Genomic DNA, 17,571 nt, shown 5'->3' with positions numbered 1-17,571 from the left:
AAAATTACAAAGCATTAGTAAATTAGGGTTCTAGGACTTATCTGGCAAAATAAACTTAACGGAAGCTAAGTGTGTTAAAAATCTAAAAAGCTAGCAAAAGAGCTAAGTGACAAATTAACTCCCCTGTTAGCGGACGGGAAGTTATTCCCCCACATCTCACCCCGGGACTGAAATGGCCTTCATGTTGTATTTCCCCGGCTATCAGCGGCTCAGGAGCTTTGCTTATGTGGTACAACAAAGTTTTTGGCTATGTACTGTGCAGTTGAAAAGTATTAACACCCTTTCCATATTTCTTCATTTTTGGCACTCAACTTCACTCAAGTCACTTTTGTTGGATATTAAAACTGATCTCAAAAATGAAAGAAATCTGCCAGAGGGTCAATACTTACTAGCAGCGTGTATGAGGCCTCTCCAGATTAGACCATTCAATAAATAAATGATGACTGATGTTATATTTAGTTAACTTATTGCCATGTAAATACAAGTTTTGAGTGTTGTCAGTGCAATGCAACATACAAGTATGACAGCTAAAAATGCAAGAAAAAGCATCAAGTACTTACAGAATCAACCTGTAATTTGTAAAGACCAGAGTTAAAAACAGGAATTTCAAGCTCTCTGCAGGCAAAATACATGTATGCATGTTGGGTGGAGAAAATGTACAAAACTAAAAATATCCAGAGTTTTGGTAGTTTGAACAGTAGCAGTAAATGTTCTGGCAACTAAGACTTTAAGAGTCGAAGGAGAAACAGGCACAGCAATGGCTGGAACTGAACAAGGTGGAATCAGTACAAGGCTTTCACGGTGTGATATTGCATATTTTTTTACACAGCGTACTGTCCATTAGCTTTGGAGTGTATACTCCCCTTACTACTAATAAGCAGTCCTAAAGTTTACAAGCAGGTAAAAAAGGGCTGTTTATTCAGAACTCTGAAAGGTAACCTAAAGAAGAAAAGTCAGTTTAATTTGGGTTAGTGATGTTTTTTCAGCCTGTTAAGCTGTTTATACGGGCTCTGCTTTAACTGGCAAGAAAGAAAAACTTCTATTTCTGAAACCCATGGGAAGTAAGTAATTGACCACTAACAATGCCTTGCAAAAGTATTTACACCAACTGAACTTTTTTCACATGTTGTCAAGTTACAACTTTTGAATAGGATTTTATGTGATCCAGGAAACTATAGCACCTTAGTTGTGATCTAGTCGCTTGTTTTCATATTTCTGGTGTCTTTGACATTGATAGTTTTTGAAACCAGGTCTCAGAGAGGAACTTTTTCTGTAACACCCCCTATGGAGGAGTAACATACTATGCTTGCACTAGCCCACTCATTGTGAAATTCCGCTTGTAAAAATTTCTAAGCTTTTTTTTTTTTTTTGTGAATTGTACAATTCACACACAAAAATAAATGAATAAAACAACCAAAAAAAACTGGTTACTGTCAAAAGAGCATGGACATTTTAATGAAGTGCTAACATCACAGTGCCGTGTAGTGGCTTGGAATGACACCTACAACAGATCAATGTGTTTGCATTCTTGTCCACGATTCCCCAAGACACATCCTGCCTCCTGTAAGCATAGCCTAAAACAGAAATGCATACAACCTGAAAAGTCTGACAAACATTTTTGTTTCTCACAGTGCCCCCTACTGATGGGGGGTGGTCAGTACCTGCTTTGCACATGTAAACTGAACAGTTTGCTTTTTCTTCTTTGAAAAGTAGCTCACAATCAGTCAAACTGAATGAAGGGAGCAAAGGTTTTCCAGTCATGCCACAGATTATCAGTTGAATTTAGGTCTGGAATTTGACTGGGCCACTTTAACACATGAGAATGATTTGATGTAAACTGATTCCTCGTCCTCTAGGCCCCAACGCATGTCTTGCACAAACAATTTTAACTAAAACTCTATTTTTCAAGTTCTGCTGAAGAAAATTATCCTTCTGCGTGTTTCTCCCACCACCATGTTTTACCATAGAGTGTGTTGAGGGTCATGTGCTTTGTTTGCATTTAGGATAGAATATTTCAATTTGATCTCATCTTTTCAGATCAAAGTCCTTCAACATGTTGTGCTGTGTCCTTGTGCTGGGAAATGAGCCAAGTCTGGTCTCAAGGTGGCACAGCATCATCTCGTATTAGCCATAATATTAATGAATAAATAACAGGAAAAGAAAAGAACTCCAACATCACATGAACCAAATTGCATGAGGAGCAGCGCAGTGAACAGTCCATAAAAGAGGCATGTGTTTGCACACTCTGCCGCATGTAAGTGAACCTTTGTAAAGTGCTGTACATGTCTCATCTGGAGCCTTTGAGTTTAGAATGAAGACATTTAAATGATTTATGATGTAAACCAGTTTTCACACACACTCCCTTCTACACCTCCTTCCTCTCACAACACTCTCTGAGGGCTGCCTCTCTCTGTCCTGAGCCAATTGTAATGCTCCAAGCAGGCGAGCCTTCACAGGGCCAATCCCCTGATTTGACGGGTTCCCAGCTTGTGATCATGTGACGGTTAAGCGATCCGCCAGGCCTTCAAAGTGAGTGAGTGCATGCGTGTGTGTGTGTGTGTGTGTGTGTGTGTGTGTGGTGTGTGGGGGGGGGGGGGGGGGGTGTGTGAGTGTGTAAGAGAGAGAGGGGAGGGAAGGAGAGAGAGCGGCATAAGGATATGCAAAGAGCAAAGCTCGTGTGTTGGAGTTGCACTGCCAATGCGTGCTGTTACGCACAGAAACCTTCGTCCAGGACTGGAGCGCACGCTGTGAAGGAGCGGGGTTTAGTTTCCTTGCATTGACAGGTGAGCTCATTTCGCTTTTAACCAACAATGCATGATCTCTTATGCACTGGTGAGTAAATAGAAGTCTGTATCATCTGTATCATGTGAGCAACATGAGCTTCTGTACGTTCTCTTTCTGGTGAAAAAACAACACCAAACTTTGAACAAATGTCTCGGTTTTTCATGAAACCAAAGCCTGATTGAAACTGCGGTTGGACTTGCAGTCTCAGGCTGCAGCGCTGAACATGCCACGAATGCTGAGGAGAAACCCTTCAGGTCAAACCCCTCGGCGCTGGTAAAGACAGCATCCAGCTGTCAAAGCCCTTTTTTGATGTTCCACACCCGGAGGGTTACTGCAGGACAAATGACTTCAGTCTTGGCCAAAGTGAGGTGTCCTCTCTCCTCGCAAACTTTTTTCCCCTTCCATGAGGCATAGCCACAGCTGCAGACCCCCCTCCTCTGACAATCCATGTAATTTGATGTAACCCCCTTCATAAGATCTCAGATTACTAAATGCAAAATTGAATGCAAATGTATTTGAGTAAAGCACTGTGTAGTTGTGTCAACCACTTCAATTAAACACCAGATTTTACTTGAAACATATGGAGCCTTTCATAGGAACTGTTTTTTTCCCTCTTTTCTTTATAAGAAACAGCCTCACTGAAAGAACGGCAGTCCTTTCAGTTCTCAGACACTATTGAGGATTTAATAAGGATTTCAGACTCATTTTAAACATCAGGGCCACTCATTTCCTCCAAAGCCATCTGATGTCGTCTAGTATTTTTAATCCGTTTAATGTAGTGGCAGAGCATTGTTCCTGAGCTTCTGGGTGCATAAAAATAGAGAATAAATCCTTTGCTTATGCATCATCCTCCTGAAACTCTATGTATTCTAAACTGATTTGACATATAAATGGACTTCTTGGTTAGTCTGCAGGAAGTTGGTAGATTATTTTCATCATTCTAATCTCACGGTGCAAGAAAATCTCTATTGCTCAGATTAGCATGCATTGAGAACCACGAGGGAAGACAAACAGAAACACTGTTCAGTGACCATGTGGCTTTAATCTTAAAAGTGGTGAGAAAAGAGGAACGCCTGACTCCGCATGGTCAGCTTGAAGCTTGGACCAGCAGCTGCAAATTCGACACACATTCATGCACACGCAGACACACACACACATTCACACACATTCCAGTTCCCTAACATGTGGTTGCCTTCCCTTTTGAAGTGCCATAAGTTTGCAGAGCTTCCAAACAAGCAGCAGATATTTGACAGGGACCAGAAATGTATAATAATTTTTAGTCTGGTGGTTCATTGTGTAATTAAGGACCCCGAAGGGACTACTGTGTACCTCGCAGTATGACCTTACTCAGTGTAGCAGTGGTGTGAAGTTGGTAGATTATGGGCAAGAAAGGGGAATGGGGAAAAGAAATGCCTAACTCTAACCGATATATCCAAAGTTTTGAGAAGTCTGGTAAAGCTTATGTTGTAGTAAAATATTTGTTTCTTTTCCAGAAAAAAGAAAAGAATCTTCATCAACAGCTTGATCGTCAGAACCCAGAAAAGTCAGCAGCCATCAATCCTCACAGGAATGGTTGATCACTTGCCACTTGGTGAGGAGACCTTCCTGTATTATTCCTGCTCTCCAGGGTCCGACTACGGGTGCCTGTCTCGCCACACCAAGGGTGGTGTTTCGCAGGGCATCATGGTGACTGATGCGGGCACTTATCAGCACCAGCCTTACCAAGGGCTGAAGCTCTCCTCCTCGCCTTGTCTCTCTGAAGATGACCTCAGTGACTCCTCCAGCCCACGCTCCTCCCTCTGCTCCAGCCCCGAATCCACGTCTTCAGCGTCACGGAGTGTTTTTTGCTCTAGCTACGAAAGCAGGAGCAACAGGAGCAGTGGGTGCTCCAACTCGTCAGGAGGAGAGAATCAAGAGAGTCTTTTGGACCTCCTTCTCTCACAGGCCTCCCTTACAACCTCATTCAGCTCCAGTTGCGGCAACATTTCTGTTTCCTCCTCTCTTTCCTTCTCTTCCCCATCTTCCTCTACCTCCTCCTCTCCATCATCCCCTTTCTTACCCATGGGCCTAGCATGGGAGCCCAAGAGGGAGCAGAGAATTGGAGTCCAGCAGCACTTGACCAAAGAGGAGTGCTTTGAGTTCCCAGTTTTCCTTGATGAGCTGCAGGATCCTGAAGCACTCCTCTTTCAGCCAACTCTAGAGGAGATTGAAGAGTTCCTTGAAGAGAACATGATGGTAGCAATGGAGAAGGAAGAGAATGGGAGTGATGAGGAAATGTCACCTCCCATATCTATGTCAGATGATACGGAGTCAGAAGGTTCAATGACACTCGCAGCAAAACCTGAATCACCGTCCCAGAACTCAGATCAAACTGTCCCTGTGGCCTCCAAGTCAGAGGCCAAGTATGCTGCATGTGCCTCAGATACAGACAACTCACCAGTGACAGAAGGTGATGGCTGTGTAATTACTTCCACTGACAGTTGTGTTGATGGGATCAAGCAAGAAGACTGTGGATCACTGACACCTTTGACACCAGAAAGTGCTACCATTGCCTCAAGTGTGCCTGTCATCCTCCAAATCCAGCCCATACAGGTCAAACAAGAACCAAATTCCAGTGCTGCATCAGACACCATCCTGGATCAGTCACAGAAAACCCATTCCCAACCAACTGAATCCCCATCATCTATCAAAATTGCCCAGCTCCTCGTCAACATCCAGGGACAGACATTTGCTTTAGTGCCTCAGTTGCTTTCCCCTGCATCAACTAACTCAGGCAAAACAGGGAGCGCTGCTCCATCCAAATTCGTCCGAATTGCACCAGTGCCTATTGCAGCCAAGCCCAATGGGCTTGGGGAAGCGACATTAGGTCTAGGAGGTTCAGCGGCGGGCGTCCTTTCTGGAGGTCAGCGGTACCAGAAGAGCACAGTGGCAGACCTCATCAAAATGCACAAGTGCACATTTCCTGGCTGTAATAAGATGTACACCAAGAGCAGCCACCTCAAAGCACATTTGAGAAGACACACAGGGGAGAAACCCTTTGCATGCACATGGCCTGGCTGTGGATGGAGGTGAGCAAACCAAATTTAATATATTAGTTCTAAAGTGACTCATGTGCCAACACATGCCTATCATTAAACTGAAAGAAGGACTGGAAGTGGGCAGTATTATGCTACAAAACATAGCATAGCTATAAATTCTGCCAAGATTGACATAAATACTAATTGTGCCAAGCTGTGCTACGTTTGCCAGCACCTTTGTGTGGGCTGGTGTCACACTGGCCATTTCTGCTTAGAACTAGACCAAACATAGTCCTGCAGTTTCAAAGTAGGCAACAATTTTACCACCATCACTTTTTTCCATACCTTTACTCTTCCCCACATCTGATATAACAGAAAACAAGGTTATCAACTTCCACTCCATATGGGACCATATAAATTAATTCACAGACATCTGTTGATAAAATGCTACTCAATCTGGAGAGTTTATTACATGTTATAAACAAGCATATCATCAGTGCCCTGTTTTGCTGAGTAATTATAGATTAGAAGTGACAAACTGTTTTCCTGTGCTGTTATCCCTTTTATGTTAGCTCTAATGCACTGGCAGATTGTCATACCTTTCAAAGAAACACTCCAAAGCAGAGTGTTTCTGCATATTCTCTTATGCAGAAAAATAGTTTGAGGAAGAAATGGTTGGATTTCAATCAGGAAGCTTATTTTCTATGGGAGCTCTATGGAGTGTTCATTTACAATTACAGTTTGTTCTTGTCTGCAAGCTGTGTCTCCTCTGCTATCAGTGTGTTTTTGAACCACGGCTAAGTTGCAGATTAGATAGAGCACCGTTTCAAGTCGTCCATATGCAGACTTTGTCCCCTGTTAGTTATTGCACCTGTTTGCTCACTGTCCACCACCACTGAATACACAATCATGCATCAAAAAGACTTTTTACCATGTTTTGTGCCTGACATGATCATACGTCCACGACACAGTTACAAAGTTCCCTTTGCCAGGTTCCAGGCAGCGTTCTGTGCTGGAATCAAAGCCTCCATTTGAAGAGAAAAATCCTGTCTGTACTTTAACTCTAGGATAATTGTGCCAACTTCTGAACTCCCGGTCAATAAATTCAACCTCTAAAGGTATACTTAGGGCTCAAAGCTATACACAGAGTCGTGTGCATTTGCATTGCTATTGACAGGGTCAAGATAGGGTAAGAGTCAGGATCTTGGTCAAATCATAACAATAACTCTTTTTTTGGGGGGCGGGGGGATTAACATAATATTTGTGAATAGAGTAAAAAATAATTCTAATGATTCTATACCACCGTTTATGTTTGGTTTCACTAAAGAAGCTCCAGTGTCATCGGTGAATATGAATATTGGTTCCTTTCAAAATTGATTTAAAAACAACTGCTCCACCCCTCCAGATGTCACAATTCACAATTTATGTTATTTTTTATTGTCCTGTATCTAAGAGGTTAGAAAATAGTTATCTGGGTTTCCGGCTGTCTGGAGATAAGAGATTAATTAAAAGACAAAAGTGCAGTGAGGAAGTCGGGCAGCAACAAGAAATCTCACACCGTCAGAGCACTTACCTCCAGAGACTGAGATTGAACAACTAGTTTTTATTCATGAGGTTGGACTGACTGGAGAAAAATGTTTTGACTTCCTGATTTTCTTGTGTCAATCTTGATATTAGATTTTGCAAAACTGGATCTGAAAGGTTCACAGGATACTTTTACTTGTACTTTTACAGCCACTTAATGAAAAGACTCAAATGAGTGATCAAACTGCATTACTGCTGTTGCAAAACTATTTTTTGTCCATATAATCCCAGTCTTTAAACAGTTAAATCTAAAATCTGCATTCCATGTTAGCTGCTAGTGGACAAAGAGGAAACGTTCTGCACTCAGTGAATGGCTGATTTATGTCTCAGGAGTATGTGCATTTGACAACAGTTGAGCACAAACCAACAGCATTATCCCTATTGTATGCAACAGAGCACACTGCTTGGCTCAGTGAAAAACAAGGCATTAACCTCCAGCAAATAGACTGCATTAAGCACTGTAATCTTTTCATAAATCCAAGCACACAATGTCTGATTATGAGTAATGTGATCACATCTGTCACCATTCACTCATTTTGTCCTTCCACCATTGATGGACCATTCCTGGAAAGAGAAAAGGCTTTCTCTGATACAGAATTTATTTGGGATACATTTGCATGTATAAACTTTTTCTTTGTTGATATTTCAAGAAAATTATAAGTTTATTGGAGATGAAATGTTCCATATATTGGCTTTTTAGAGTTAGCATGGCATGGCATAATTTTGTAAATTTAGGTTAAAAAAAAAAATCCAGTAACTATAGTTTCATTTCTAAATCATTTCTTTCAGTAAGTATTTTACTGAGGGAATGGGGAAAAACAGGACAATTGCTACTATTATGTTTGTGCCAATAAACGCAAGTCATTCAGATCTTGTCTTGTTTTTGCAGCGTGTGTATCAGAACCTGCCTTAGTTGTGTGAGATTTATTACAGGCCCAGCTTGAACATCATGTATATATATATAAGTGTCCTCTTATATTGTGGGGCAAAATAGCAAACGTGTAGAAACAGAGGCTTTTAAATCACAAATAGTACCATGACCTACACGCACTTCAGAAGGGTACTTTTTTTGTCCAGAGAAAAAAAGGACATCTCTATCTGTGATTGTCTCTGCCAGTTTAAATGTTTGCAGTTGCGTTACAGTCTTTCCACTGTCAGTTGATGGATTATCCATTATGCAACTTTTCTTTGACATAGAAAGGCCTCCTGGACTCGTGTTTTTGTGTCTGGAGCCAGAGTTGTGTTCTGCTGGTGGTCTGTTTCTCTGGGGGGTTTCTTTCCTCTGTCCATCTAAATGCATGCTCAGCATGAGGGATTGCTGCAAAGTTAACACATCGATTCAATCAACTATTCCAAATTCTAGTGCAGGAGCAGAGATGGCTCCACACTGAGTGACTCTGTGCAATTGGTGGGGCTCCCTTAAATCAGGGGGATCCAACTCCAAAATCCAAACACTTGGGTTTTTGATTAAATCGCACATCCTATGTGGAGCTTTTAAAAGTAATTGGTAACAATGGATTATATTGGACCAAACAGGGTTGAATTTTTATGCCTGCTATTCTTGTAAGCATATTTTTATAAAGCTGTACTCCTTCCACTTCCCAGTGTTACATTACTTTGTTTTGGTCTCTCACTCAAAATGCCCCAAAATCCATTCCAAAATGTTGAAAATTTTACATATCGACAGTCTGCACTCTGAGTGTAATACAAAACGAATACATTTCCCAAACTATAAATAGTATATTTTTGGCCAAACATCATGTATATTTATAATAATAGTTTTATGTATTTCAGACATTCAGGTCTCTGTTCCTTTTGGGAACCTTCAGTGCACTAAAAATGGCACCTGCAGACTGTTTTTTTTTTTGTTTGTTTTGTTTTGTTTTTTTTGTTTTTTTGTGTGTGTGACCACAGCAATTTACTGTGTCATAAAGTTGCCCCTTCACTGCCAATTTCCTGCTGGACCAGAAAATGGACATAAACCAGTGAGGCAGGCACCTTTTACCCTCTGTAACTTTAGAAGAGCTCCATGTGTTACCCCCTCTGATGTTGAGAGAGGTGGTATTTCACTGGCTGCTGGCCAACAGGTTACTCAGTCAAAGCTGTATTTCTCTTTTCACCGAACTCTTTAACTTTTTTTTTTAATGTTTTGCCGTCTCAATCTGCATTGCTGTTAGCAGTGCTGTTGGACTGGATCACATACAACATCCATGAGCTTGCAGTATCTCCAGCTCCCACCTGCTTGAAGACACTGTTTGGTTCTCATTGGCTGGGCGTTGAAGCAGAGTTTGCTGTAGCAACACTGCGGCGTGTGTGTACTTGTCATCTATCATCAGGTTTGTGGTTTGTTGTCTTTGACAACTGATTCATCTGCGATCACAACACCACAATCGGAGGTGATGACAGACGTATTGCAGTTTGATTTAGCATTTGGACTCTTGGAGTGAAAGCAAGAGGCAAAACGAGAGGAGAGATCCCGTTCTGTATCAAAAAGTGAAGATGACGCAGCCAATTGTGTACTGTACGAATACTGGCTGCAGTGCAACTGTAACCAACCTGACTGCCCCACCTTCGGCGCTGCTTTTATTTTCTCGTAGCTGCAGTGTTAGCTTTAAGAACAAGCTGGGGCAAAGCCTGCACATGTTTCCCACAGCACCAACACTGATATGTGTGCTATGTGTCGCACAGCAGCCACACCAAGCTGCCTCCAGGACTCCAACCCACAATCAAAAGTGAAAAACACTTTTAGACAATCAACAGAAGTGCCCTCCATCCATGCAGCCATAAACTCCCTGACATCGGTTACAATCCCTGAAATGTAGAGATTACAGAGCTCAGAAACCTCCACCATAAATATGGGATAATGAATTATTTCAAAGGAAACCGTTGGTGAGTCAAATTAAAAATGAGAAACATATGAGTTTTTCATGTTCGCTGAAATGTGCCACCCTCTCTCTCCGGATGTAGCTGGTTATACTTGGACTCTGGCCTCGTGCCAGTATGTCAAGGAGCTGCACATGGTTTCTCTCTTGCCCCTGCTTGAAGTTGGTTGTGCACCGCTCCAGGGTTTAATGTGTGTATATGCATCAGCCAAAGCTTACCAACAGCAAATGTAGAGCTACTTAGAGTATAGAGTTTACTTTGATGAAAAGGTTTTCCTGTAAAGACCTGAACTGGTTGCTTTGTTCCAGATTTGTTGCCTGTGGTAGAAAACACCTACTTCAGAAACTTTGGGTCTGATTTAAATAAGGATGTGGGATATTGATTAGGTATTAAATCATAATATTGTCATTGGGATGGCAAATCCCAGAAAGTTGCCTAACGTAAAATAAACACAACATTTTAGATGTTGCCATAAATTCTCAATAAATGAGCTATAATACCTGACCTTCCTTTTCAGGATGCTTGATGTAAAATATTATATTATTAAGACTTTGTTAAACCAAACATATTCTGCTTATATTATTTACAGTGGTAAGCACCTCTAACCAAAAATTTAATTGCTAGTGTAAAAAAAGTAAACATTACTTCAACGCTAAAGTGCTAAGTCAACACAGTATTTAGTTGGAGCTCATTCTAGAGCACTAAATTAAACTATGTTTTTACTCATTATGTGCCAGTGGGACATTACAACATAGAACATCACTCAACAAGGTCTAATTTGTTATAGTAAATCTTCCTGAATGGTTGAGCTTCTTTGGAATTGGAATAGACCTTTAACTCATGGTCTCAGTTTTAGAATTGTTGAGTATTACTAACTCTGATGCCTAATTGACTGTGATAAGGCTTTTGTTGGAAAGCACTGAGGACATCAGTAGGTTTTAAATTGCTTACTATTGAGATACAAGATCTTCTTCTACAGTGATGCATTCTGGGTACAGAGGAAATGTCATTGTCTGATCAGGATTACTCAGACATAAGGTGTGCTGCTTTCTGTTGACATGCAAATCAAGCGTCATGTCATTGATTCTTTCAGGAAAATGAAAAACTCGGTTGTTTGTACAACCAATCACGTTATGGTTGGTCAGGTATTAATGCTCCATAAATATATTTGGCAATATCTTCCACCAGAGGGTAAAACACCTGGATAGGATTGGATGCAGCAGGATTTAGAAGAAAGTCACAATATATATGTTGGGAGTCAAAGGCTTGAATAGAAATCTCCAAGTGTTATTTCTCTATCAACAGTCAGTTCCATGACTTTATGGATTTTAAAACAAAATCATGTTATCAACACACTTTTCTTGCCTTTGGACATAAAGAATATCTTGTGATGCCCTGAATGTTTGTTTTTGGAGGTTGTGGGAACCAACATAAGGCAAACCAAGAGCGACTAGCTGTGCTCCCACAACCAGGATCACTTAAGTTCATTAGTGGAGCACAACATTTACTTTGTTGACTTATGGCCATAAGGCAGTGCTGTATTTATCTGTCCTACACTGCAAATTGGGTTAAATTAGAAAGGCATTAGCAAAGTAGTTAACTGTACTACTTATTGGACATTTGGTGTGTGTATAATGGGTTCTGATAGAGTATGAAAAAACTTTGGACCAATAATTTACTCATAAAAAAAACAAAAACATTTGAACAAAGATTGTATTATGAATGCCAGCAACCGTTCAAGTTATTACAAGTCTGTCAAAACAATAATGTTTTATGTTAACAAAGACTTCCAGGCTGGATTGTATTTGATGGCATGTTGAGTTTGAAACAGCTATAAATGGCCTAAGTTGTGAGTTTTATGCAGTGTGTGGGCGCGTTACCGTTGCTTTTTGTTGAACAAGTTGCTTTGCATCTTCAACATTTTTAATGCTGCTAGCTGTCTGTTATATTAAGAAAGTAAAACACTCACAGAAATTTACTCCAATTCAGAAGATTGCTGACAAATTCATAAATTCTTCAATCAGGTTTTAGCAAGTCATTTTAAATTAGACATGACTGTATTGATGAGCTATTATTGACCAAACTTTAACCTGCTTTTCATTTAAACCCAGCCTGTTTAGTTCTCAGAGAATCTCTGTCCAGTTGAATATGAAGCCTGTCATGGAAGTTAAAGACAGAAGCATGAAGCTCACTGGGGCTCCTGCTGTGTTAACTCTGCTCTGCGGTTCTACGTTAACATTAAACACATTTAACTTTAAAGCAATTAGATTGCCTTAAATCAAATGAATTTAAGGCAATCTAATTGCCTTAAATCATCATTTTAAGGCAATTGGTCTCTATTCAATTTTCTAGTAATGTTAACTAATTTGGTTGAAGAGAGTAAAAGGAGAGTGAAATGACTAAGTATTTGCGTTAGATGGTTGCGCTGACGATCCAATTGCAGCACCAGATGCATGGAAAGGTGATACTGGTCTGTTATTTACAAAGGGTGACATATGTTCCAATGTCGTGACACCCAAGGCATAGCTGCAGCCTCAAAACATGTTGCTACAGACTGACCTTGAGTACAACACTGACCTGATTATTTGTATGTTGACTGTATGTCAGATCAGATGAGAAAGACAATAAATAATAATGTAACCTTCATAGGTATTTGATGTGTTTTTTCAGTATTTTCTCTTCTTTTAGACATGGGTCTTTTGAGTAACAGGTATGCCATTTGTGGTATGCGTGTCTGGAGTGCAAATAGGCAAACATAACCGCGAATGATGTTTTTACATCTCTGTGAATTATCACCTTCATGTCTACAGCAGGTTGCAGCCACTGTGAAACTGATCTTTGTTACAGATTAATTTGATCTTAACAGCTTCACTAACGTATACAGATGCACATGTAGTCCATCGAGGCACGACTCTGTCATCCACTTAACCCTTTGCTGTCACGGCAGCTGAGCTGGCTGGAGCCCGTAGCGACCACGGCAGATCAGAACAGGAATAGACCTGGACTAGGTTAACCGTGCTCATGTGTTGAGCTAAATATGGGATGGCTCTTTGACTTCACAGAGAAGTTGCATGCAAAGTATTACACCTCTCAGATTTCCCTCATCTAAACAGACTGACAACTTTTTTATCTTATTGGGACACATAAAACAAGACTTAATTTAATCTTTTCAGAAAATACTTTATACCGAAGATTAGGTTTGTCTTTGTCCACTTTGAAGTAGTTTCAATGTTTTAAAACACTTTTGGTCAGGTTTAAGTTGAAAAAAATTTACAAATATATTATTTTTCGCTTGATAAAATGTGATGGATCTCATTCGTTGGTTTCTTCGCCGCAGGTTCTCCCGGTCCGATGAGCTGTCAAGGCACCGCCGCTCCCACTCCGGTGTGAAGCCGTACCAATGCATCGTTTGCGAGAAGAAGTTTGCTCGCAGTGATCACCTGTCAAAACACCTCAAAGTCCACCGCTTTCCCCGAAGCAACAGGACAGGACGGTCTGTAAATGGACCCCTCTGACCCCTGACGTGACGGAGTGACGCTCAGCGGAGGAGACGGCAGGAGGGCTGGATGTCTGTGACGAAAGACTGAGGAGGACAGTCCAAACACCCTTAAAAGGCCTCACTAAAGAGCTGCATGCGCGTGTGACGCGCTTTCATGGTACTGTGATAATTTATTGGTAACGAGGAGAAGACTGTAAAAAACTAAACAGGAAATTGTTACTTGACGCACCAATGTCACAGGTGGAATAAGCTTTTATCATATAGAAATTTTATCCTCAAATCTTTTAGCTTATCTGTTTAGAAGACAAATTTGCTATTTTTACACTTTTAAGAGCATTTTATGAACAAATCATCCATATCAATCTTTTTTTCTTCAGTCTCTGAAGAATGTTCTACTTTTTTAAGTTCCTCCCTTTTTTACCTTTCTGGTAATTGTTTTTTTTTTTTTTTTTTTTTTTTTTGAAAAGGAAAACAAATTATTGTCCAACAACGTGAAAATGGAGCCTAAATATAACAGGATGATACAGCAGGCTTGGATGAATTCTTTCTCAAGAATGTCAAAGTAGCAGATGCATCAACATTCCTCAAGCTTTAAAAAGGTTTCTTTGACGCCCCAGAGTCTCAAAATTGGAATAAAAAATGTTGACAAAGCTCCAAAACATAATAAATCTCGGTTACATGTTGATTTACTGCTCTCCATCGTAAATAATCACACTGTGTAATTAGCACTGGCACACAGGAAATCTTCAGTGGTCTGTACCATGGGAGAATCTCTGAGTAAATTGTCTTGTTTTACTGAGTCAGTTCTGATGTTGATTCTCCTCAAAACCCTTGTATCAGATTGAAACCTATTTTGATGGACGACTGTGACTGGAAGCTAAAGCTAACAGTGGATTCTAATGGTCCTGTGTGTCTGCAGCACAACTTCTGTTTTACAACTTGATATTTTGCCATATCATTCATATCTTTATGTAATTTCATTTGGTGAAATAGCAGTAGACCTAATCTGAATAAGCTGAAACAAAGTTTGTTTGTTTTTTTTCTCTTCCACTGCCAAAAAAAAATAAGATTTTGAATGTGAACACCAGTATTATTTATGTTGTCTGACTTAGAAATCACCCCAGGTTGTCAGAGGAAAGGTGATCTGTGGCGTAACTGTCTAAGGAAGACTTTAAGAAAAAAGCTGGGCAAGATACTGGGCCATTAAAAAAAATACTGGAAAGTTCAAAAGATGTAAAGTTCATATTTTCTAAAGTGAGTTTCTATTCAGTGTTAGTTTCCTTTCCCTCAGTAGAAACTCTACAAGAAACTTGTAAAATGTTTCTACAAACTGAAATGAACAGAGACTCAGACTGGAGGAAGACTAAGAGTCAAACGGACCTTTTAGCGAGCTCGGTATTTTAAAAACCCAAACAGGAAATGTCCAGAGTGACTTGGTTGCCAGGCTGTCAGCAGAAAATAACCTTCAACACCTTCAAAGAGACATTCAACTGAGACTCAGCAACAAACTTTACAACACTCTCTTGTGAAATAGTTGATTTTTAAGATCTATAGAAAATCACATCTTGTATATTTTCAGGTTCAGTTATTTGAATAAAATGAGATAATTAGCAGCTTTCATTATCTTTATGATTATCAGGATCTTTTCAGTTTTTACACCGTTGTTGCAATTCAGGAACTTTCTGTTGAATCTATTGTTGTTAATAGCTGAAGAATCCTAGAGAAACAAGGCAACTGTCTGGTTTAAACCAGGATCATTTTTTGGGAAAATTTGTAATGATGCACCAATCATTTTGGTAATTTGGTTCATATCAATTAATCTGAGATCTGACCTGCAGATTCCAATATTTACTAATTGCAATTTTCTATTATTAGTAGGTCTTAAACATAAAAAAAAAACAGAAACGCTGCAAAGAGAGTAATTTTAAAACACAGAAAATGAAGACATTAGAGGAGTATTCTCATTTATTTATCAAACCACATTTGAATAACATTCAGCTGATTCTTAGTAAAGTACATGCTGTGTTTTGATGCATTTACTGATTGAACATAGTGGGAAATTTTACTTTTGGTGTATTTTATGGGCACGACATGAAAATTTAGAACCTTTGGTACTGAATCTTAGTAATAATCATGGAAAAATGCCTGATGTCAACTACTGAAACTTGGACTGGCAGACAGTTAATAATAAAAGTCCAATGTCTTGTTCATAAACCATTAGTAGAGTCACTTTAATTTGTGGAGTGTTTGGGCTCATCTTGAAAAAAATTCAAAGAAACTTGAAATGAACAAATTCAACTGGATTGTTTTTTTTCTAATTGGATTTGTTGAGACTGGAAGTTATTGCATCATGTAACTCACCCATTGTTTTCATCAAAGCAGAGTTGGGTAAACAGAAAATAAAAAGCATCACTGAAACACTATCCTCAGTGTTGAACATGTCACATATCTATCTGCCTTTGTCCTTTTCTTTAGGGGAACAGTGTTGGGCTTTTTGCCACGTCACATCTTCCTAAAAATTAAGTTTTCCTCTTTCTTTCCTTCGCCTCTGTACGATGCAAAGTATCTCTTCATCTCAGCTGAACTTAAGCCAAATGTGCCACAGCAAGGCAGGAGTCGGTTTCTCTGACATGAATGTGACAGGTGTCAGCGTTTTTTAATCACATTTAAAACAATGATTGTTGAAAAGTAAAATGATGTGTTTTTTTTGTGTTCATTTTCTCAGTGATTGACGGATCTAATTGAATGTTCAGCATGTAGCCCTGGATGCTGTATGTAGAAAGTGTATTTGCTCTGTCAGGCATTCCTTCCATGCACACAGAAGACACACTTTTCTGAATGTGTATTATAGATGTGATCCATGAATGTATGTAAATAATGTACATGCATCAGAAAGGACAACTGCTTGTAATGATATCTGTGATTGTGAAAGATTTTTTTTTTGTGAAAATGTAGAGAAACTGTACATAACAAAATATTTCGAATATAAAAATATATATGTATATTGTAAAATAAGGAGAATATTTTTTTTTCTGGTGTTCCCAGACCACATATGTTAAAGTAGCTCAGTGAATATGTCAGGATACAGTTTCAGATTTACCTGGACATCTATTTTTCCAAAAACATATTTTTACCAAAGTCATATCAGCTGGTGAAATAGCAGCTTCTACATGATGCATCATAAAATATCTCCTGAGTTGTTTACAAAATGTGGTTTGTACACACTAAAAATAAGAATTTACTCAAATTCTTATATATTTTTTGCTTTGTTCTACTATGTAAAACACATTTACAATAAAATTATAAAGCTTAAATGCTATTGTTGTTCATCTCTAACTAATTTATAGCATCTCATGTCTTGTATGTGCTTTAACTTTAATAACCCCAGTTAGATTCAGTTCCCATTTTTGCAATATATTTCCAATATTCCTAGAGTTCAAAAGTTTGGTTTGGATATCTTTTTTTGTCTCTGGTATTGTAATTCAAAGTAGAGTTCCAGGGTTTCTAGGTATAAAAAAGTTATTAAATGGAAAACAGAATATAAAAATATATTTGAGTTTGCAGAATTTACTACTTAATCTGTGAGTTTATGATCTAACCAAAGTGACTAAAAAGCTCTAATGAAGTTCCAAATTTTGATTGGTATATATATTTATATATAAAACTTTCATCAGTTCAAATGTTTAAATCTTGGCACAACAGTGGAATTTTTCTTGGCTAAATAAGAATGTGCAGGAATCCTGGACCCTGCCTTTTGAAGGCAGAACTTGATTTAATTAAACAGCTGATTTATATCAGCAATGG

General features: G+C 39.3%; 1 protein-coding gene across 1 annotated transcript; it reads left to right on the top strand.

Moving 5' to 3' along the window:
- The first annotated feature begins 2,666 nt into the window (after window positions 1-2,666).
- On the top strand, window positions 2,667-17,081 carry LOC129371743 (Krueppel-like factor 15). Its single transcript, XM_055048522.1, has 3 exons — window positions 2,667-2,783; window positions 4,278-5,852; window positions 13,606-17,081. The coding sequence occupies exons 2-3, from the start codon at window positions 4,354-4,356 to the stop codon at window positions 13,781-13,783; spliced, it is 1,677 nt and encodes a 558-aa protein (XP_054904497.1). The 5' UTR covers window positions 2,667-2,783; window positions 4,278-4,353; the 3' UTR covers window positions 13,784-17,081.
- Window positions 17,082-17,571: the final 490 nt, after the last annotated feature.

This window comes from Poeciliopsis prolifica, unplaced genomic scaffold (genome assembly GCF_027474105.1).
Source record: "Poeciliopsis prolifica strain line A6 unplaced genomic scaffold, Auburn_PproV2 SCAFFOLD027, whole genome shotgun sequence".
NCBI lineage: Eukaryota > Metazoa > Chordata > Actinopteri > Cyprinodontiformes > Poeciliidae > Poeciliopsis > Poeciliopsis prolifica.
This window is presented reverse-complemented; position numbering and strand designations above follow the sequence as displayed.